At 41.9% G+C, this 22540-nt stretch overlaps 1 protein-coding gene across 2 annotated transcripts; it reads right to left on the bottom strand.

Moving 5' to 3' along the window:
* Window positions 1-4318: 4318 nt before the first annotated feature.
* On the bottom strand, window positions 4319-22540 carry TP53INP1 (tumor protein p53 inducible nuclear protein 1). Of its 2 annotated transcripts, XM_047728226.1 has the most exons (5): window positions 22326-22540; window positions 14570-14828; window positions 13642-13999; window positions 10321-10358; window positions 9060-9194 (listed from the first exon to the last, which is right to left on the bottom strand). In XM_047728226.1, exons 2-4 carry the CDS (start codon window positions 14679-14681, stop codon window positions 10337-10339), a joined length of 492 nt encoding a protein of 163 aa, XP_047584182.1. In that variant the 5' UTR covers window positions 14682-14828; window positions 22326-22540; the 3' UTR covers window positions 9060-9194; window positions 10321-10336. The 2 variants fall into 2 exon arrangements, with proteins under 2 accessions (XP_047584181.1, XP_047584182.1); XM_047728225.1 differs by lacking the exon at window positions 10321-10358 and having other exon boundaries at window positions 4319-9194; window positions 22326-22538.

Below are 22540 nucleotides of genomic sequence, written 5' to 3'. Positions count from 1 at the left end.
GTAAAATAACAGGAAGGGGCTTTTTCCTTTTTTTTTTTCCTTGTTTTAAAGACTTTATTTATTTATTTGACAGAGAGAGATCACAAGTAGGCAGAGAGGCAGACAGAGAGAGAGAGAGAGAGAGGAGGAAGCAGGCTCCCTACCGAGCAGAGAGCCCAATGGGGGTCTCGATTCCAGGACCCTGAGATCATGACCTGAGCCAGGGCAGAGACTTAACCCACTGAGCCACCCAGGAGCCCTGGGGCTTTTTCCTTTTAAGAGTAGTTTGCTTTGAGGGCAGGGGGCCCCTTGCTCCTGCCTGCTCTTCTTCCCACTACCCTCCTCCATTAATTAGACACTCTGGAGGTGGGACCCAGTGGGTTTGAACAAGCCCTCTAGGGAACTTTTTTTTTCTCCAAGTTTTAATTTAAATTCCAGTTAGTTAACATAGTGTGATATTAGTTTCAGGTGTAGGATTTAGTGATTCATCACTTACACACAACATTGGGTGCTCGTCACAAGTGCTCCTTTTAATCCCCATCACCCATTTAACCCATTCTCTCCACCCAACTCCCTTCCAGCAACCCTCAGTTTGTTCTCTGTAGTTTGTTTCTTGGTTTTCCTCTCTTTTCCCCCCGGTGTTCATGGGTTTCTTAAATTCCACATACAGTATCCATCTTTCTCTGACTGACTTACTTCACTTGGCTTAACACTCTCTAGTTCCAGCCATGTCATTGCAAATGGCAAGATTTCATTCTTTTTGATGGCTGAGTAATATTCCTCTGTGTGTGTATGTGTGTGTGTTCGTATGTATACCACCTCTTCTTTATTCATTCATCGGTCATTGGATATTTGACCTCTCCATAATTTGGCTATTGCTGATAATGCTGCAATCAACTTTGGGGTGCATGTGTCCCTTCAAATTAGTATTTTGCATCCTTTGGGTAAATACCAAGTAGTACAATTACAAGGACTGGAGCTTGAGCATGGAAACAAAGTCCTGGACTGAGGTTGACATGACATTGGAAATTAGCAGAGCAGGCGTGTTGGAAAGATAAGAGATTCAGTTGAACATGCCATCATCAGGATGGCCAAATTGCAGAAGGGGGTTTGGGCTGAATGGGGGGACGGTGGCTGAGAAGAAAGAGGTGGCAGTAACTCGAAGCAGGTAAAGTGGGAGAAAGAGCTATGTGACAAAGTAGCGGTACAGGCTTGACGGAAGAAAGATCTTCCTCCATGCTCTCTGGGTCCCTAGCAGCTGGATTTTTTGGTAACTATGGAATTCACAGCAGCTGGCTTTTTCAAATCCAGCAATGGGAAGAGAGTTTGTTTCGTCAAGTCCTCGACCTCTAGACTCTTTCAAAGGATTTGCTTGACTGGTCAGTCCCAACCAGGAGAATGTCTTTTTTTTTTTTTTTTTTTTTTTTAATCTTAAAAGCAACTGAGTAAGACTGTGATTACATCTACAAAATCCCTACCTTTGCCATAGAATGTAACCTAATCTGGGAGCAACATCCCATCACCTTTGTCCTATTCTGTCTGTGAGAGGAAGTAACAGGTTCAGCTCTCCCTGAAGGAGCAGGGGTTGGTTGTGGAAGCTGTGACTTACAGGGGTCACCTGGGTGTTGTTCACCATGTACTGTGAGAAAGCTGGCTCTCGGTTTGTCATACCTTCACTGTTCAGTCCTGGTAGACACATAAAATAATGACAGAATTGCTAACTGCTACATCTGTGCCAAACAGATTCACCAATTAGAGCCGTGTGTTTGTGAGCTTGTGTCCTCACTTTCCAATGCAGTGGAAATACTGACTCCCAGTTGACTTGGTTCTTTCCTTCCCCTTCCCTTTCACTGTGGTTCTGTACTCATCTCTAATAGGTTCAGTTGCTCTTGCTTCCTATTTGGAGTCTCCCCCCTTCCCCCCCCACCAACACCCTGGTTGGTTTTCATTTTTTGTTGGAGGTGCTGGGAGGATTTCTATGGTTCTAAGAGTCAGAGAAGTGCAGATGGGGATGCCTGGAGAAATGAGGCACATGCTGATCCTCCCGAATCTGCTCCATTTTCTCCCTTCGGTCCAACTCTTTTTTACCCGTCTTCTGTAGGTGACCGGCCTCTGTACTCTCAGGGTTATTCCTCAAGTATTTTGCACAAATTTGTTTTCTTTTTTAAGATTTTTAAATTTTTAAAATTTAAATCCAGTTAATTAACATACAGTGTAGTATTAGTTCCAGGGGAAGAGTTCAGTGATTCATCAGTTACGTATAACACCCAATGCTCATTACATCATGTGCCCTCCTTAACGACCATCACCCAGTTACCCCATCCCCCTCACCCACTGCCCCTCTAGCAACCTCAGTTTGTTCCCTAGAGTTAAGAGTCTCTCATGGTTTGTCTCTCTGATTTCATTTTTCCCTCCCTTCCCCTATGATCTACTATATTGTTTCTTAAATTCCACATGAGTGAATTCATATAATTTTCTGATTGACTTATTTCACTTAGCATTATACCCTCTAGTTCCATCCATGTCATAGCAAATGGTAAGATTTCATTTTTTTGATGACTAATATTTCATTACATATATATACCACATATTCTTTATCCATTCACCTGTCAGTGGACACCAAGGCTCTTTCCATAGTTTTTCATAGTTTTATTTGAGAGAGAGAGAGACAGCATGGGTAGCAGGGTGTAGAGGGAGAGGGAGAAGCAGGGGGCCCAACATGGGGCTCAATCCCCATGATTTGAGCCAAAAGCAGATGCCCAACTGAGCCACCCAGGTGCCCCCTGACTTACCTACTTTTAGACTCGCTCGAGTCACTGCCCTCGAGATGTGAAGCAGCTGCTAGATTCCCTCAGCAACCCCTTTACCTTGTAGTAGGCCTGGCAAACACTCTCAACAGTGACCATTCACCTGCTATTTTGAGTAGGTGCTTTCATTTCACGATGTTCTTCCCATCTTTGGGGTGACCATCCCCCCATGCCTATCCTCAGTCTTTATGTCTCAACATGGAATCTCAGGATAAAAATCTGTCTTGAAATAGTCTAGTTCTAGAATGCAGACCTTCCTCAAGGATTAACATGGGAGATATTCTTTGGGCTCTCTGAATGTTTACTGGTTTAATTAAACTAGAGCTCCACAATAAGGGCAATAATGGACATCAGAAATGTCCACATTGGGGCGCCTGGGTGGCTCAGTGGATTAAGGCTCTGCCTTTGGCTCAGATCATGATCTCAGGGTACTGGGATCGAGCCCTGCATTCGGCTCTCTGCTCCACCCACCCCCCGGCACTGTATGCTGCTCTGCCTACTTGTGATCTCTCTGTCAAATAAATAAAATCTTTAAAAATCTTTAAAAAAAAATGTCCATATTGCCCTAAAATGCTTAAATAAGATTGTGCCTGCACTCATCTGGGAAAGAGCCATTGGGAATTCAGCAACCTAGCTTTAAAAAAGCTAAGAACTGGGGCGCCTGGGTGGCTCAGTGGGTTAATAAGCCTCTGCCTTCGGCTCAGGTCATGATCTCGGGGTCCTGGGATCGAGTCCCGCATCAGGCTCTCTGCTTGGCAGGGAGCCTGCTTTCTCCTCTCTCTCTCTCTGTCTGCCTCTCTGCCTACTTGTGGCCTCTCTCTGTCAAATAAATAAAATATTAAAAAAAAAAAAAAAAGCTAAGAACCAGGGGCACCTTGGTGACTCAGTTTGTTAAGTGTCTGACTTCGGCTCAGGCCGTGATCTTGGAATCCTGGGATTGAGCCCCACATCAGGCTCCCTGTTCAATGGGGGATCTGCTTCTCCCTCTACCTCTGCCCCTCCCCGCTGCTTTATTAGAGCTCATGCTCTAAAAAAATCTTTAAAAAAAAAAAAAAAAGGCTAAGAACCGGTGTATTAAATTCTGTATTTGTGGGGCACCTGGGCGGCTCAGATGATTAAGCATCTGCCTTAGGCTCAGGTCATAATCTCCAGGTCCTGGGATGGTGCCCATGTCAGGCTCCCAGCTCAGCGGGAAGTCTGCTTTTCCTTCTGCCACGCCCTCCACTTGTGCCCTCTCTGTCTCTGTATCTCTCTCAAATGAATTAAAAAAAAAAAATTCTGTGTTTGTTTAACAATTATGGGTTGCAGGGAAAAGGTACTGGCTAGGAGTCATCCTCAAATTCATGTTCACTTAAATGATTATTCATTTCAGGTGAAAAATTTTAACATACTAATTTTATATAAACTTTAAAAACAATATTTAAAGTGCATATTAAATATTCTGTATAAGTAAAACTAAACAGCAAGTAATTTAATTAAGTTGTATCTAGTTTTAAGACTGTGACCATAAAGATAAGAGAATCTGACAAGTGTGAAGTTAAAGAACATTTTATTTATTGACAGATTAAAAACCACAACTCAAATAGTGCAAAACACACCACTGAACCCAAATACAAAGAACTGGTGTTACTACACAACGTTTAAGCCATGCTACACTTATTTTTGGCAAAGTGCTGTATTGTGTAAAAAACTGACCATCTATGAACCAATCAGTATAAAAAATTCTATAAAAACAGAAAAAAATTTAGACAGTGGCTCAAGAAAACAAGCTGCCATTTATGCATAGATGATGTACAGTATATAATCCAACCAAATGTCCCTTTTGAGTTTTCAAGTTGAAAAAAATTTATGTCCAGAAATACATCGAGAAGGCACATAGTACAATCTACAATACTCTTCAGTCTCTATAACTGATGCCCTGCCCTTGAAAAGCAAGTGTGTTCACAATTATACTTGAGAAGAAACACCAAGCCACTTAACCACACACACACACACACACACACACACACACAATTATTGATTAAAGTTCCAAACCTCTGGAGGAAAACAACCAAAGAGCAAGCAAAACCACTCATACATATTAAGCCTGGATACACACACATCAAACTCCCCAAGTCCTGATTTGGTTTTTAAGAAGTCCACCTAGAAAACAAATATTAAAACTTCAGGCAAATACAGAACTAAATGGGGCATTTAATAATCATACAATTAAAAAAATATGTTGTAAGGAAAATTCTAAATGATATACAAAACATCCACTTAAGCTGCCTTCCTTTGAATAGTAACATCTCTTCCCACAGAAAGGATACTGTTGCAAACAGAAAAAGATGTCTTTATCTGTATGCTTTCTAGTACCTCTTTCTCCACCCCAAACCACTGTAACTGGTGTCATATTTCAAGTGAAAGTGGTATATGGCAAGGCTGACACCGCTGGATTAGGCAGATTTTCTAAATAAAGCATTTCATATAAAATTTTAAGCATTACAATAAGTAGATAAGGATGCCATTTATAATGCATCAACACGGCTGATGGCAGTGAAGCCATCCAAGAGAGTAGCTGGACTTCTAAAAGAATTTAACCAGTATGAATGGGCCTGATAAAATAAAAGATAACTTCAAGGTAACATTACAAACATATGCTAGTATCTCCAGTATTAGGAGCAGTCTTTTTACTGATTCTAAAAACAAAACTACCTGGAAACTCTTAAGCATTCTCCACTAATCCATTTACACTTAAATGTCTATCTTCCAGTTGGAATCCTTCATTTTTTAATTTTTGCTTTCTTTTGTTTCCAATTCAAAGAAAATGAGGATAAGAAAGAGACTCTCTTCTGCTCTTTTTAACGAAGAGTATAGAAAGACAGTATCTTTCCTTGAGGAGGAAGAGAAATAGCAAAGACACTCAGATTCAGTGAAGATGTACAGATGACGAAGCAGTGTACTGCACAGATTTTAGAAGTAAAATCAATAGCGATGCTGAACGGCCCTCTCAAGTTTTAAGGAAACTGTCTTCTCACTAGAATCAACGTTCTGATACACCGACTACCTGGGAACTGGGAAAATGTCCAGGAAATTAATGTAGAAAAAGCTCGCCAGAGTAGAAAGTCAAAAATTCAATCACTGTGCACTTTCTGCAAAAAATTCCCACCCACCCAACCATATAAATGCATTGCCACAGAAGATAAATAATGGTTTGTGTTCACCTTACAGTGCAATACATAGTTACTTGAGAAAGAAAAAGTAAAACATAGAAAATACATTATAAAATGTTTTATTAACAAAAACACAAACTTTGAGGAACATGGTGCATTTTTAAAAACTAAGAAGCTCATTCATGAAGTACTGCTTGTGTGCACCATATAGTCCAAACTTTTTCCAAGTAACATTCCATATTATCAGTCTAGAAACCATCAGAGCACTAAATTCAGAGGGGTCTGATTTCTCACTGCTTGAAGTTTTAAGAAATATGCACGAAAGCACATTGTAAGCCACTAATATTTACAACAGCAGAAATAATAATTAACTTATAATAAATTGCATTTTGGCCATGTTTCAAAGAATACTTAGGTCAACATCCTTCTGTTACTATTGGTCTGTGTCTCACACAGAGTAGATGCCTAACAAACATCTAATGATCAAGAACTTCAAATGAATTGTGTAACCACTTTCTTCAGTTCTAACATGTGCCAATTTCAGGCAGAAACCTTAGATATTGATATAAAAACCGCAGTCTGATAGGATAGATGGCATGGTTAGCCTAAGAAAACATCCCCAAGACTGAAAGTGTTGCTTCCCAGGTATAAACCATAAAAAACTAGGTCTAGATAAGGCAAACAAAAAGTCAGTAACAGATAGAGAAGTAAGTGTATTTTCGGGTATCAGGAAATTTGAAAAAATAATAGTAAAAAAAACACAAAAAACCATTGCTATTTTATATACAAATCTGTTCACGCTGCCAAACAAATTCTCATGGCTGAACTTCGGTAGCTTGTGAGGTACTAACAAACTGCATGTAATATATGAAAAAAGAGACCCCCATGTATTCAGAGGCTTACATCCAGAAAACATTTAGCTGGTCTATTTTCAAGTTACCGACTTACGGCCCTATAACAGATATGGTGTAAAATGTACACACCTTCATGAAAACTTTATCTTAACCACTCAACTCTCGTAAACACAAATAGTAACAAAGTAACTTCTAGCTCAGTTTGATAAAACTTTACAGACTTGGCCCCTAATTAGAAAACAAATAAATAAAGGGGTAGTCGAAATCGAAAGGGAATAAGGAGAGAAGGGGGATGTAAGACATTCCTGGCACTTCATCGCGGCCAGTGGAAGAACCAGCTGCACCACCATCTCATGAAGCTATTTAACCTCTTCTGACCCCAAACATCCCAGTCTAGGCAGAAAAGAGCACAGCTCTTCACTTAGGTTAAAAAAAAAAAAAAAGAAAAGAAAAGAAAAGAAAAAAAAGTCTCCCATAGTTCCCTGCACCGAACTGTTACAGGGTTATTGAAAAATATAATACTTCACATAACTATATGCTTTTTCCCTTGAAAACCTTATATAGACATGTACTTATTAGGGTTGCAGAGGACACGGAAAAATAAGCTATTTGATTGCAAAGGTGATACTACTGATCTGACAGTAGAATATGCTTTGGATTGTGTATGTTTAATTTAGCTACAGAGGAAACTGGTGAATGTGGATGGCTCAGCAAAACCCATCACAACTGCTAAGAAATAAAGTGACTGGCTGGAGGTTGTGTGTTAACTGGCCTCGTGTGAATTGAGCCCTGAACGCCGGCCTCGTTAGCACCAACACTCTGAAGAACAGCTGTGGCAGGAAACTGCCACAGGCCCCATCTCCATCATTAGATTCAGTAGAGAGGCCCTTGGAATTTCACACAAGGTTCAGCTCTGGACAGCCCAGTTCCCATCAGTACACAGTCCGCACGACAACGGTGAGGAAGGTAAATACTACTACTCCCCCATTGGTGGAGGAAACAGAGGCCAAAGTGGTTAAAGATTCTGCCTGTAGCCCCAGTTACAAAAACAAAAAATGGAAACTCAAGGGCTCCAACCTGTCACTCTTCATTTGGATGCGAGGAAAGGATGTCACCGGGAATCCCTCCTTGGACTTGCGTGCCACTTGGCAGGACAGGCCCATGGCAGAGGATGGATCACTGCATCAGAAATACAAAATCTACTTCTTTTCCCTTGGACAGTCATAAAATAAAGAAGTCACTAAAGTGCCTGGAGGAGTACTTCTGAGTTGACAGCTGACAGGAGGCGGCAAGTGGGCAGAGCTGACAGGAAAGACTCCAGACAAGTTAAATAGTGGACTAACGGGTTTGTTGTAGACATACATTTCTGCAAAAACAATTTCACAGGTCTAACTGAATCCCTCTGCGTGGGAGACAAGTGCTTTTGTCCCACAATCTCTGTACCACGTCACACAGTCATGTCGGAATTACTGAATGCACTGTTCACTAATACTTAATGTACCTGAATTCCAAAATGAACTGCATGGCTAATCCAGAAAACAAAACAAAACAAAACAACCAAACAAACAAACAAAACAAACCTATACACACAGAAATATATCAAGTTTTCTTTCAAGAGAAAGTTCAGCCATAATTCCATTATATCTATGGCAACTATCACCTGTTAATGCTCATGTTAGTGTGTAAAAATGTATTCATTATATACAGAAAAGATTATCAAGTACTGGTCAATAAAGTGTATGGCTGACCCTGAGAATAAATTCTTGCTTACTCAAAATATTGATTAAGTAATACAAAATAAAATGAAATTGAAAGATGCCTATTCTCATACTTGGGAAGAAATGTCTTTAGAACACTAACTCATGTACACCTTCATAGATTTAAAGACACCCCCAAACACCAAACACTGTAACTGTATTGATATGTTTCCAAAAATATTCTGAAAAAATTTACAAAAAAGTAAGTGTTAAAAGCAAGGCATTATGTGATATACAGCATGTAAATCTGGTTTTCAAGATAGTGTCTAAACACATCGATAAAACTATGTGATTGGTCATCAGTTGGCTGTAAAGAAACAGCATCTTCATCGTCCATCCACACACGTCCACACACATATGCACAAACCAAGAGAATCCAACCAATCTTGAAATTCTTAGTAATTGTACTGACGGGGGCAGGGCTGATGGACAGCCCAGCCATTGTGCTTGACTTGCCTAGAGTGGCAATCCCTGGTAAGATTTTGGCGACGAAGGCTATTTCTGTTCAAAGACTGTCTTTCACTATGTTCTTTTATCCACTGGGAAGGGCGAAAGCTCTTGGGTTGTTCCAGAAAAGCTGTATGCGCAGCGAGAGCTGCAACGTAGCAATGGATGTGCTGCCCCATTTCATTTCGACTTTCCACTCTGAAACAGAAGAAAATGGGACTATATTAAGTAACAGAGTATGTTATTAATGAACTTGAAAAAGGTACTTAGTGATTCATTTGCCACACTAATTTATGGTTGAATGAGAGCTTAGTGTCTCATAGCTGACAGAGAAGTTTATATTTCGTGACCACACTGACAATGACAGAAAGGAGAGGACAATTTTTCATAGAAATATGTCATATAATCCACAGATGGTTAATTAGGTAGACTGTATTTTTCTAAAAAGTGCTTCACATTTTGAGTGAATTTCAATCAGGCAGCAAATGCATTTAGATAAGATTTGCTGTGAGGGGGACTAACATTTATTGATTATCTGGATTGGCCAACTGTTTTGCAAATGTAGTGTATTTAATTCTCACCATAATCTTAAAAGGAAAATATCTTAATTGCCAAATTTTACTGACCAGAAAGCTAAGGCTCAGTGATGTTAAGGTCATTATTATTACCTCCTGCAACCAAGATTCTAATACAGGTTTTACTCCAAAGTCTGTGGTTAGGAAGGGGGTTGGTACTGATGCCTAGGCTGCTGCACCTTCATACACGTTTTCTGTCTATACGTAAATGTTCCAGGAAACAAGCTTTAAACCCACATTTAATAGAAATATGCATAAGAAAATTCTACTCATTTAACACTTTCCTGGATAAAAAGCTATCTGCTTATTATAAAAGTTTTTCATTGATATCGCAACAGGGCACATTTTGGAATGGCCTTTGCATAGTAATGTCACAAAGACCTGTGGAGAACACATCTTGAAATATGGCTACAAACCACATGATTGTTCTATGTTTTCTACATTAAAAGCTATCTAACAGGATAGATATAAGTTATATCAACACATGACAGGAAGAGTTTTAAGAGTTGTAAGGGTTATTTTACACAACAAGGGCAATTATAGGTTGTATCTGTAATCACTAGAGGAAAACACTCTAATTTTTAAAAATTTTTAAAAAATAGAATTAAAGGGGGTCACATTAAGAAGCTAATAGGAAGAAGTTAATATAAAGACAGCAGTTTGTAAAAGGTGGGCATTTTGATACTTTAGGCTTTCTGCTCAGACTGATTTTAACACATATTACACAGTCTCAAAGGGAATGTACTTACTCTGTGCCAGTGAGTCTTATAAGCAGCTTTTCCTGGCCCTACAAATGTTAAATGGTGAACTATTAAATTACTAGTAAGATTTAAAATGCTATTTAATTTTACTGTTAGGACATGGTGCATTTTCTGTAATTAAAACTGGTTTACTATGGGTCATTAAAGGCACATGTATTATTTAAGATTATGATAGCACATAGACCTCATAAACAATACTTACAAAGGCCAAAATACAATAAAACATACATCTGAAGCCCATCTGTAATTATGAAGCACCTTCTTGTTACATGCTTTATGATAATATCCCCAAGGATAGAAAGGATAGAGGCAATCTAACTTTTGAAGATATCATGTTTAGAAAACATAGATATTTACTACATAGCCATCCTAATTTTGGTAACACCTGATCTATCTTGGTTTAGTGGTTTTTTTTTTTTAATAAGGATTTGAAATCTAGAAATAAAGGTGTTGAAAATTTTTAGTTATTATAAAACTATGATAATTTGCAGTACTTTTGAAGGAATTCATAGAAAGTGAAATGTGTTCTTTTGATCCTATATATATGGAAAAGCACCTATTTGTTTAACTTTCCTGTATGTTACAGCAAAACATATAACAAGATTGGGGCACCTGGGTGGCTCAGTGGGTTAAAGCCTCTGCCTTTGGCTCAGGTCATGATCTCAGGGTCCTGGGATCAAGTTCCTCGTCGGGCTCTCTGCTTGGCAGGGAGCCTGCTTCCCCCTCTCTCTCTGCCTGCCTCTCTGCCTACTTGTGATCTTTCTCTGTGAGTCAAATAAATAAATAAAATCTTTTAAAAAAAAACATATAACAAGATAAAAAAACAAACAAGATACAAAAAAAAAAAAAAAAAGATCATTCTGACTGCATCAAAACAGCGAACACATAACCAGATGTAGAGTATGGTCTTGGATGGGATGCTGGTCTGGACAAATGAGGTGAACTATTCTGGGCTCCAATGCAGAAAGCTGAGTATGATGTGGGTAGTAGATGAAGTGAAATTTTACTGAAAAGAAAATGGTTCAGATCATTGCCTAAAGAAGCAGATTATAAAACAGTATATACAGCTTGATCCCATTTAGGTTACAAATGTGTGTGTGCGTGTGTGTGTGCACGTGTGTGTGTGCGCGCATGTGTGTGTGTGTGTGTGTGAAAAACAAGCCGGAAGGATGTGCCCTGGGGTGTTAACAGTGTGCATCTCCGGGGAGTGCAAATGTCTTTTTAAACTTTTTAATTTTTACATATTTGCATTTTCTAATTTTCTGCAAATGCATATATGCTGTTTCTGGAATAATATTATTTACAAAGCTGCTGTACATATACACACACACTCTAAACACTGAGAAGTAAATATACAAACATCAGTACATTTAAAGTGACTATTAATCATGCTAAACTCTTGAGTGGAATTCCACAGAGGTGAGATCAGAATCAGGTGGGAAGCATTTCTGAGAAATGAAGAAATTAATTTGAATCAACCATAAGGCAATTTAATCAATACCATGTCCTAGAAATTTTGAATTTTTGTTGGAATGCCTGAAACATTGATCTCTCGATAAACTTAAAAGCGCTGAATCAAGTGCCAGTTAAAGTAACATTTCCCACCAAAGATCTTACCCAGTATAAAGCCGGGTAAGCAAATTGTTTCTCAGCTGGGTAAAGGATATGTTTACCCTCACAGAAGATCACAAGATCACTTAGAGTATTCGGACTTGCGAGTGCAGCAGACTCTAGTGAAGTTCAATTAATGAGCTGCCTGGGTTTTGTTTGTATTTGGCAAACAGGAAATGGTAGAAGATATATACAATGATCCAATTAGTGGAGTTAGAGCCCCAATAGTCTAAAAAGAGGCCCTGTGGGTTATAGGACCAACTATGGGAACATTCTGAACTGCTCCAAACATTCCATGTCACCTGAAGTGAACGGTATGTAGTGTAGGTATGTAGAAAATTAGGGTCAGCATGCCCCAAATACTGTTTAACACCACAGCACATTCCACTACCATGCACTGTGAACAACCAGACTTTGGGCTGATGAACATGACCATGGGCTTTCTTTCAGCAGGTGCAAGCATCTTGAATATACTCACTGGATAAAGGCCATAGGACACCTATAAGTTTGCTTTGAAACATATCAGTCTTTACTGACCAGGCCCTCAGCCTATCTGTCACTCAAACAGAGCCTTTCAGACCTACTAGGACTTCCATATAACAAGAAAATATTGTTTGGGTATGAAATCATTCCTCTGTAAGGAAGAAAATAACTCTCTGGGCAACACATTTTGGTAAAATTGCCATTCTACTTCATGTTTACGATTTGTCAAGTTTTTGAGGTTAAGTGCCATTTGATGTGACCCAGCTAAGACTACCTGAAAGAAAATAAGAGTTTTAAGATATACTACTCTTGGGGTGCCTGGGTGGCTCGGTCGGTTGAGTGTCTGACTCCTGATTTCGGCTCAGGTCATGATCTCGGGGTTGTGAGATCAAGCCCCACGTCGGGCTCTGCGCTGAGCAGGGAGCCTGCTTAAGAGTCTCTCTCCTTCTCCCTTTGCCCCTCCCTGCTCGCGAGCTCTCTCTAAAAAAAAAAAAAAAGAAAGAAAGAAAGAAAGATATACGATTCTTGTTGAATTTGATAGCCCAAATAATTCAGTGTATAAAGTGCCAGTTACATTGAGACACGTAGGAGAAATGCCAGTCTTTTCTTCTCTGTCACCATCAGAGTACTATAAATCCAACAGCTCTTCCTTATATAATCAGAGCCATGTTCTAATGGATGTTTTTGAAAATCTAAAATGAACATGTGTTTCATACCATCCACTACCTTGTGCACTATGCACATGCCTTCACACATCTCTAACGAGATTACTTTGCATCTTCTAAAAAATCAGCTTTGAATTGTAGTAGAAATAAATAAACTGCATGTCAAACAGACTGCTTGTGGACAGAGTAAAATACAGTCAACCCCTCAACAGCTCAGGGGTTAGGGGCGCCAACCCGTGTGCAGTGGAAAATCCACGTGTAAGTTATGACTTGCCCGAAGTGTAACTGCTAATAGCCTACTACTGACTGGGAAGTTTACCAATAACATCAACAATCAATGAACACATATTCTGCATGGTAGAGGTATTATCTACTGTATTCTCACAATAAAATAAGCCAGAGAAAAGAAACTGTTATTAAGGAAATCCTAAGGAACACAAAATACATTTACAGTCCTGTATTCTGCTTATCAAAAAAAAATTCTCCATACAAGCAGACCCATGCAGTTCAAAGCCATGATGCTCAAGGGTCAACTGTACTCACAACATACCTGGGGCTACTTGGGTCAGGACATTCATTGGTCCCACAACTGGCCTCACCAACGCCAGGGCAGGAGTTATGCACAGCATAGACAGACATGCTGGGATGTTCAATGAGAAGGTTTTCCAAAGGACTGGTTTCCACCTTGAGAGTGGTTAATCCACCTGCAGTAAAACATGGGGGAGGGGTGATAAACCAGCTCTCCTCCATCGGACAGGACTCAAACTGGAGCAAGCAGGAATCACCGGTATCAGCCAAGCACTCAAGAGATGCAGGTAAACAGGAAAAGACTGACGGGTGCTCGGTACGTGACTCTTCACTGATGGCTTCGGCTTTGGCTTCTGCTGCTGAGAAACCAGGGCAGGCGTCTACATCATGGTCCACGTTCATTGGCGAAGTCCCACGGGAACATGAGCATCCCGATGGTATCACATTCAGGGCACAGAAAAAGAAGAGAGGATACTATAAGCTGATGTTCACATTCCTCTCTTCATTTAGGTGAGACACAAAACCATTTATGTTCATTCGTAATGACAGGAAATGATTTCTGAGCACCCAGTGTGTGTGTAGTGTGGTGTAACACTGCATAGGATGGGTCATGGTGGTTTCATGGGAATGGGTTTGAAGACTGCGTCTATCCTGCTGAATAAACGTGATGAGCAGCATGGGTCACTGTTCGTCTAGCACAGGATTTCCTATTCAAGTGCATCAGATCTGAACAGACTAGGAGAGTTGCAAAACTGGAAGATCTGACGTCAGTCAGTTCCACGGACTCATCATTTGGCACAGGATGTTTCACGCAATTTTTTTTTGGACAATTCTTGCTTATTTACTTTTAAGGCTTCCAAACCTTCAGCGTTTCTGGTTTACTTATGCAAAAACTGAGAAGTAAGAGTTTCCACTTTTGCTGGGATGATTAACAGCTAAGAATACCTTACCTATGAAGTCAACGAGAATCCATTCTTCATCTTCTTTCTCACTAAATTCCGGTTCTTGGTTGGAAGAAGTGTTGACTTCCCCCACAAACATTTTATTCAGTCTCTGGAACATGGTTAAGGCAAGATTGAGACTTTGGCGGGATGTCTTTACAGCTGAGATCTCAAAACACCGTCTTCAGTCTGCCTGATGGCACGACAGGAGATTAAAGTGCACAGGGTGCTTATTCAACTTAGGCGAGAGCAAGGAGAGTCGTTATCCCTAAAATAAAATAGGAAAAGGAGGTCATTTCAAATCAGCACATATTTATACAATATGTGTATGGTCTCGAAAGCGTGTGCCCACACACACGCACACACCCCTTTAGAAGAAAGCTCATGCCTTAGCCTGTAGCTACAGACGTTCTCTTCCTACAGGGTCAAACACAAGAAATGTCAAACACAAGAGATATAGTACCTCTTATTTATAAACCATTATGAATTGAATACTCAAAAGCAACCTGTAAATAAATGTGAAATGAAAGGGAAGGAGCTGGTTCTTTTTCACATCTGTGCTTTCCTAAGGGATAAATCTGACTCATGTAGTTCAAGCTGAAATACTGCTTTTCTGCAAGAGCAAACGCCAGACACTAAGTCTTGCTGTATGACATTCAGCTGCCCAGAGCTGCCGAAGGAAGCCTGCAGCAGGACGGGGCGGTCACCAGCTTTCCTCGGCTCACCTCCTCTTCTGTAGGACTCTAAGCATACCTAATTCCACTTAAAAATCAGCAAGCATAATTTGACCTTCAAAACAATTCCTACAGCGGGCACAGAGAAATTTACACTGCGGAAAACGGAGGAGGACAGCAGCGAGCCATGGAAACCGTTGACTGCAGGCAAGCAGGAAGGTCACATGGCCCGCACACCTGGGTTCAAATGCTGGCTCTGCTGCTTTTGGAGTTAGGAAGTTATACTACTTCAGTGGGCAACAGTTCTACTTCATGGAGTTCTGGTGAGTTCTTTTTGTTGTTGTTTTGTTTTTAAAGGGTGAGCACATGGGAACAGGGAACAGCGAGGGGCAGAGGGAAGAGAGAGAATCTTTAGGCAGGTTCCATGGTAAGCCCAGTGTGGGGCTTGAGCTCATGACCCTGAGATCACAACCTGAGCTGAAATCAAGAGTAAGAACACTCAACCAGCTGAGGCCCCCAGGCGCCCCCCTGGTGAGTTCTAAGTGAGGAACTCCGGCCTCGTCTGATCTTCCAGAATTCCAAATACATACATATATATATATACACACACACACACACACACAAACACACACACACATCTATAGAATGTATAAATAATATAAATATTATATTTATATAATATATAAATATAATTTATAAATAATTATAAATTATATATTTATATGTGTATATTTTATATGTATGTGTGTGTGTGTGTAACCATTTCTCCCTGTTTACCTGATAGTCATATCAAACCTAACACATACCAAAGAGAACTTTTAATTTCCATCCCCCACAAACTTACATGCACTGTTCTCCTTCCCTTTCCCAGCGAGAAGCAGCAGCATCCAGCAGTTATTCAGGCCATAATCCTAGCAGTTCCTCCTTCTGCTCCCCAGCCAACCCCTCAACCAAACTTTCAACAAGTCATGTTGACTCTAGCTGCACATGTGCCCTACATCTGCCCACTTCTTGCTACCACTTTCATCCTAGTTGAAGCCAATCTGGTGTCCCTCCGGACTCTGCCAATCACTACCTCCCTGATGGGTCTCCCTGATCCTACTCTTGTGAAATGGCATAATGCAGGCAACCTACTTAGCAAGGCACTTGGCACAAAGTTCTCAGTCAACGTCAACTATTATTCTACAAATATTTACTGAGTACCTATTATGCATCAGGCAGAGTGCTAAGCATGGGGGAGGCAGCAGTGAATACGGCCCTCCTGTGGCAACCATTAACAACCCAATGTGATGAATGCCATGGAAAAAGTACGGGGTGTTCCTCCAATCCAGGCAGGCAGAGGTCAGGAGGACTCCTGTAGTAAATGACTTTGGTCTTGAAAGGTCAAGAAGATCAAGAATGGAGGAAGCCTACAGCTGAGTGAGAATGTGGCAACCTTCTTTGGGACTCAAGATCCAGGATGGTCATGAGCGCAGGCTGGGGGTGCTAAGCAAGAACCAGATCTTTTAGGACCTTCTAAACCAGAAGTTACAGAAAGGGAAAAGCCAAGGATGACCCTCTACCAGAAGCCAATGGGGGGGGATGATGGGACCATTTAGCGGAAAAGGTATACTGCAGAAGGTGCTGGTTGGGCATTTTGGACATGCTGAATTTGGGACTCTGCAAGTCACATGCTTGGTGTTGTCTAGTGGGCAGCGGAACATTTCCAGGGCTTTGGAGCACAAGGGCATGGTCTCAGCTGGGGGCACGGATTTGGGAAATTGTCAACACAACAGGGATAACAGAAATCATGAGTAGATGAGACCATCCAGGGATGGTGAAAAGCCTCTAACACTTTCTCATGAGCATCAGCCTTGAATCCATAACTTCAGACTCTTGACCCTTTACTTTCAAAACAGTCATCATTTTTAGTTGGAAATGTAGTTACAGTCTGTAGTGAAGGAGATTCTTGGTTGACTTCTTTATGTGCAAACAGGACTGCTACAACTGTTTGGCATGCTACTACGAATGTGTAGTACTACAAATGTGTGTTCAAATAAATGACATTTGAACACTTTTGTGGTCACAATCCGTCATCATCATCCATTAATTATTAAAAGAGAGTAAACAGGAAATGTTACTTGCATAACCAGTCTGCCAGAAACCCTTCTGGGAAGCAGCGGGGCCAAATCATGAAGGCTGGAGCTCTAGTAGAGAATTCAAATTCAGCTTTATGTTCCATGTAAGAGATGTTAGATGAAAAGTGAGCTTGCATAGTTCACTTGTGTAGTGTCATAGCTATATCCTAAAAGATGAGCTATGACAAGGTCTGGTGTAAATAAAGGTTTTCCGCACATAAGCTACGAGGGAAAAAAGACACTTAAAAAAATCTTCCCCTCATTTCTCTTAAATTATGAAGGCATATATTGGCCCCAACTACAATCCTGTGTCTGCTGAACTAGTTGAGAGAATAATCTTAATTCTCCAGAGTACAGGGCTGGCCTCAGGCGCTTCATCAGCTAGGAAGCTGGAGTTGCTGGGTGTAAAGCAGAGCACCCCACAAGGGAACCCCTGCTCATCCTGAATGAGCATCTTGTCCCCCAACTGCGATGCCACATGAGGGTAACTTACTGGGGCCCAGGCCTGTAAAGTGGAAGCTACAAGGCAGAAAACAATGCTGGTGCCATCGTGGTTGGGCAGCTGCGTTCCCAGCTGCCAACTGCCTCCCTCCACCCCCAACCCAGCTACAGCTCCAAATCCATGAGAAGCCAGCTAATGCCTAGAACATATACAACTCTGCCACAGGAAAGGTGCCTTTGGAGGAATTTTCCACGGAGCAGCACAAGTCAATCTTCTTTTGGTCTCCTGAAGTCCGAGGCTACCTTGAGATATCCCAAATGTCCTGCAAGGGCAACCAACCTTGGGTGGCCTGAGTATTCAGGAGCCCAACCAGGCAAGGGAAGAGCTCATTTTCATCTGTCCTGAGTCATGACTCAGATTTACATGACACACCTGTGGAGGCCCCTGGGAAGGAAAAAGACCAGTTTGGGGACAGGTGGAAGGAGGGCTGGCTTGGGCACCAGCAGGAGAGGGTTCTGGTGCTCTCCCTACCATAAGTGGCTGGAGCTAAACGATCTAACCCTTCTGAGCCTCAGTCTCACCACTGGAAAAATGGGGAGACTGTGTTGGATCACCTCTTCACTCTGATAGACCTCTAGCACAATGAAGAAGTAGGGTAGACTAACTATGCAAAGTTCCTTTGGCCTTGCTTTCTGTAGGAGTCAGAAAGAACGAGGAGCTGCTGGAGAGCCCCAATATGCTAAAGCTGTTCAGTGGGTGGCCACAAGGCACATCAGGCAAACGAGCACTTGAAATTACTTGTATGACCAAAAATCTGAATTTTAAATTTTATTTACTTTTAATCTATTTCAAACTCAAATTTGAAAGCTGACAATTGAGCCAATTTTTGGAAACTTCCAAGTATGTTCTGAACAACCGATTAACTATTTCCAATGAAAATTTTACATCTGAATCAAGACATGATAGGTTTAAAAATATACACCAGAGTGTATGTCCAAGTGAGACTTAGTGCCCCCTTGAAAATACTGTAAAATATCTCAAAAATTTTTATATTAATTGTATGTTGAACTAAGAAGTAATTTTGGAATATGTTAGGGTAAGTAAAATATGTTAATAAAAATAATTTTACCTATTTTTCTTTTTTAACGTGGCTACCAGAAATTTAAACATATATATAACTCACATTACATATATCTATTGGACAATGTAGTTCTAGAAAAATCTCTCTAAAATATTGAGAGCCTAACCTCCTAATTGCCCAAGAACTGGCCCTACCTGGTCACTGCTATCCTTTACCTTCACTCCTGCCCAGGAATGGAGGCTCCTAATGGGGCTGGTTCTATGCGGAGCTGTAAGTCAAAGCATAGCCTCAGACTTCACTTTTCACTACATGTCACAGACATTTTTTTTTAATTTAATTTTTTTTGTAGTAAACTCTACCTCCAATGTAGGGCCCGAACTCATCACCCTGAGATCAAGAGTCTCTCGCTCTACTGACTGAGCCAGCCAGGTGCCCCGGTCGTGGACTTTTTGATATTTACAACTCTAAGGCAATGATAAAACTAAAGTGAAAATTCCAGAGAAAGCATGTGTCCTAAGAGGACAAATTTACAAATACAATTCTGGAATTTAGCAAAGAGGTTGGGTCAAAGAAGGCTAGGTAAGGTAGCACTGCTATTTTGGGGGGCATCTGCAAACTTTCCACAGTAACTAACCAACCTTAGCCAATCTACCAGGGAAGTCTCACCCCAGTGAAGAAAAGAAACAAAGTATCTGGACCCCAGCATTTCAAGAAGGCAGATTTGTCCCTGTTTTTCTGGCTCAAAATACCTCCCTCCCTTACCAAAAAAAAAAAAAAAAAAAAAAAAAAAATCATTATAAAATTAAACAAAACTACATTATAAACAGTTTAGAAGATAGGGAGAATAATTATTTCACTGCCTTGCTGCAATACTGTTAGCATTTTATGCATTTTCTTCTCCACATAAGGTTTCTTTTTATCAGGAGGTCTAGTGAATACACAATACTGTATCCTGCTTTGTTACTTAACATTTCATCATTAATGTTTTTTCTATTATTATATGAGTTAGAAATGCTCTGTGGGCAGAGAAAGGTGGCTAAGTTTAATACTTATGGGGAAGAGCATTCTAGTTCGTGAACTTAGAAAAGGCATTGCTAGTCTGGAAGAGCTTGATAGAATGATTTATTTTCTTATTTTTGAGACAGGCAAACAACCAACAGGCACTGTGGCTATGGAGGTACCCTGCTGTGTTTGAAACCTTGGCTTTGCTACCTACAATTTGTGTGAACTTAAGGTATTTAGTAACCTTTTGGTGCCTCAGTTTTTTCATCCCTGAAATGGGGAGGATAGTTCTCGGATTATGCGTGGATGTGAGGATTAAGTGCGTATCCCTCAGACTAGTGCCTGACAACAGAGCAGGCAGCCAGTAAATATTAACTCAGAATATTAAATATAACTTGGAAAACTTAAGTCCATTCCAAGCCAGCAGCATGAATGTAAAGCCACTTAGCATCTTTGAGTCTGAATGTCTTCCTCTGCAAAATGTTTATATAATAATCAGAACTACAATCTACTGAATACTTATTGTATGTGACAGTGAGTTGAGGTACTTGTCACATGTTACTAACAGGAAACTGAGGCTCAGAAATTAAGTAACTTGCTCGGAAGTGACAGAGCTGGTCAGGTGTGGAGCCGGCATTAGAACATAAATCTGTGCAGTTCCAAGTGTCTTGCTTTTCCCTGCACATGATTGCTCAGGCTCCTTTCGGCCTCAACTCTGGTTCTATGAACTTCAGAGAACAGTACTTTTCAGCTGGTTTTGGCTGCCAGTAGGCGGCTCCAAAAACAACATTTTTAAATTAAAAAAAAAAAAAAAAAACCAACAAAAACAAAACCACAACTTTGATGATCTAACTTTGCAAACTATGTGTACAGTTGTGGCTTCTTGACAGTTTCGAAATATCAGGTGGCTAACCTAACACATCTTCACTGAAAAGCAGCCTCAAAATGATTTTTCTCTTTATATCCCACCCTGTTTTAGAACAATAAACATGCCGGTTCAAGTAATTTAGAATTGATTTTAAACTACAGAAAAACCAAGCCAAGAAAGCTGTCTTTGCTTGTTCCGCTTCTAATCAGCCTATTCAACTGGTCATAGTGGGTTACTCTCCCAGAGACCTACCCCTGTCTGCCCTGAAGGGTGAATGACAGCGGACAAAGAAGAGCAGTGAGTGGTTATTCCCAGCCTGTTAACCTTCAATTTTTAAGGTAGGGCCATTCCCAAGAGAAATAGGAGGGAACAACGGAGTGAGCGGGCAGTCATAGAAAAGAACAAAAGTCAGGAAGAAAAAAACAAAACAGCCCTCACTCATATAAGTCAATGAGGTCCTGGAAACAGGTAGCGGCCTTTAAAAATTATGCTCCCAGTTCAGAATTATAGCGTCTGTGACTTAAAATCAAATGCTTCCCAGGGATTTTCACATCTGCAATGAACAGTGCGTTTCAATTACCAAGCAAAATTTGGGGGTACCTCTTTATTACCTCTGGGTCACACTCTCTCCTCCCCTTTTCCAAAACTACTCTGCATTTAGAAAAGGCTCTTTTAGCAACAAATGCCCAAATACTTGGACGTTCCAGACGGAAAGAGGCTCTTCCTTAACCTCTCCTAAACTGGAGTCAACACAGAAGATGATGAAAAGAGGCAGTTAGGAAATGTAACACAAAACGAGGAATGCCCACATAAAATGCACCTGCAACTTTGAAAGGGAAAACACCATTTCCTTTTAATTGGCTGGGTGGCCTCGAGTAAAATAACTTCATCTCTCTGGGCCTCGGGTTTCCTATCCACAAGATAATAAAGCCGACATCAGAGGGTCTCCGTGAGGAGCAACTGAGACAACTGAGGCACCTAAGCCCTCCGCATAGTCTAGACACAGAGGAAGCGCTCAATCGGCCTCCGGGAGCAAAACGAGGATTTCACCCGTGGCGGGCAAGTACAGGGCCCCTTCCGCAGGTGCAGCGTCAAAGATCAGGTGTAAGATCGAGCAGGGTCAGGGGACACGCAGCGGACCCGCGGACACCCAGGCGCTGGTGGCCGCGGAAGAGAGGAGGGTCCCCCGCGCCGCAGGACCCTCGGTGCTAGGGGCGCGACCCGGGGCTACGAGGGCTGGCGCGGGAGGCGAGGAGCGAGAGGGGCGCCCGGGCACTCCTCCCGGAGTCCCCGACGCCAGTCCAACGGCCGAGGGCAGGAGGAGGAGTGGAGGGGAGTGAGGAGGGGAAAAAGAAGGAGGTCCTGCCGCGGCCAAGAAAACAGGCCACGCTCGCGGGAGGAGGCAGAAACCGAACACCCACCGCCGCCCGGCGCCCGGCTCGTCCGCCTCCGCCCGCACCCCGGGGCCTCGGGGCCGCCGCCGCCGGGGGCAGGAGGCGGGAGGCGCGGAAGGCTGCCGGCGGGAGGCCCGCGGGCCGGCAGGAGCGAGCGGCCCCGGGGGCCGGCCCCGCCCGCACTTACGTGGGCCCGAGCGGCAGCGGAGACCGGCGGCGAAGGCAGCGGGCGCGTCGCTCGGCGGGGTCGGCGGGGAGCGGCGCGCACGGGCGCGGGGCTGCTGAGGTAGCTGCGGCTCCCGGACCGCGAGCGCGGGGCGCGGGGCCGGGCCGCCTGTCCAGTTGCTGAACCACTGGCCGCCGGCGGCTCGTCTCGCTCCTTTTGTTGTTGTCCTGCGCTCG

This window comes from Lutra lutra, chromosome 4, assembly GCF_902655055.1.
Source record: "Lutra lutra chromosome 4, mLutLut1.2, whole genome shotgun sequence".
NCBI classification, from domain to species: Eukaryota; Metazoa; Chordata; class Mammalia; order Carnivora; family Mustelidae; genus Lutra; species Lutra lutra.
This window is presented reverse-complemented; position numbering and strand designations above follow the sequence as displayed.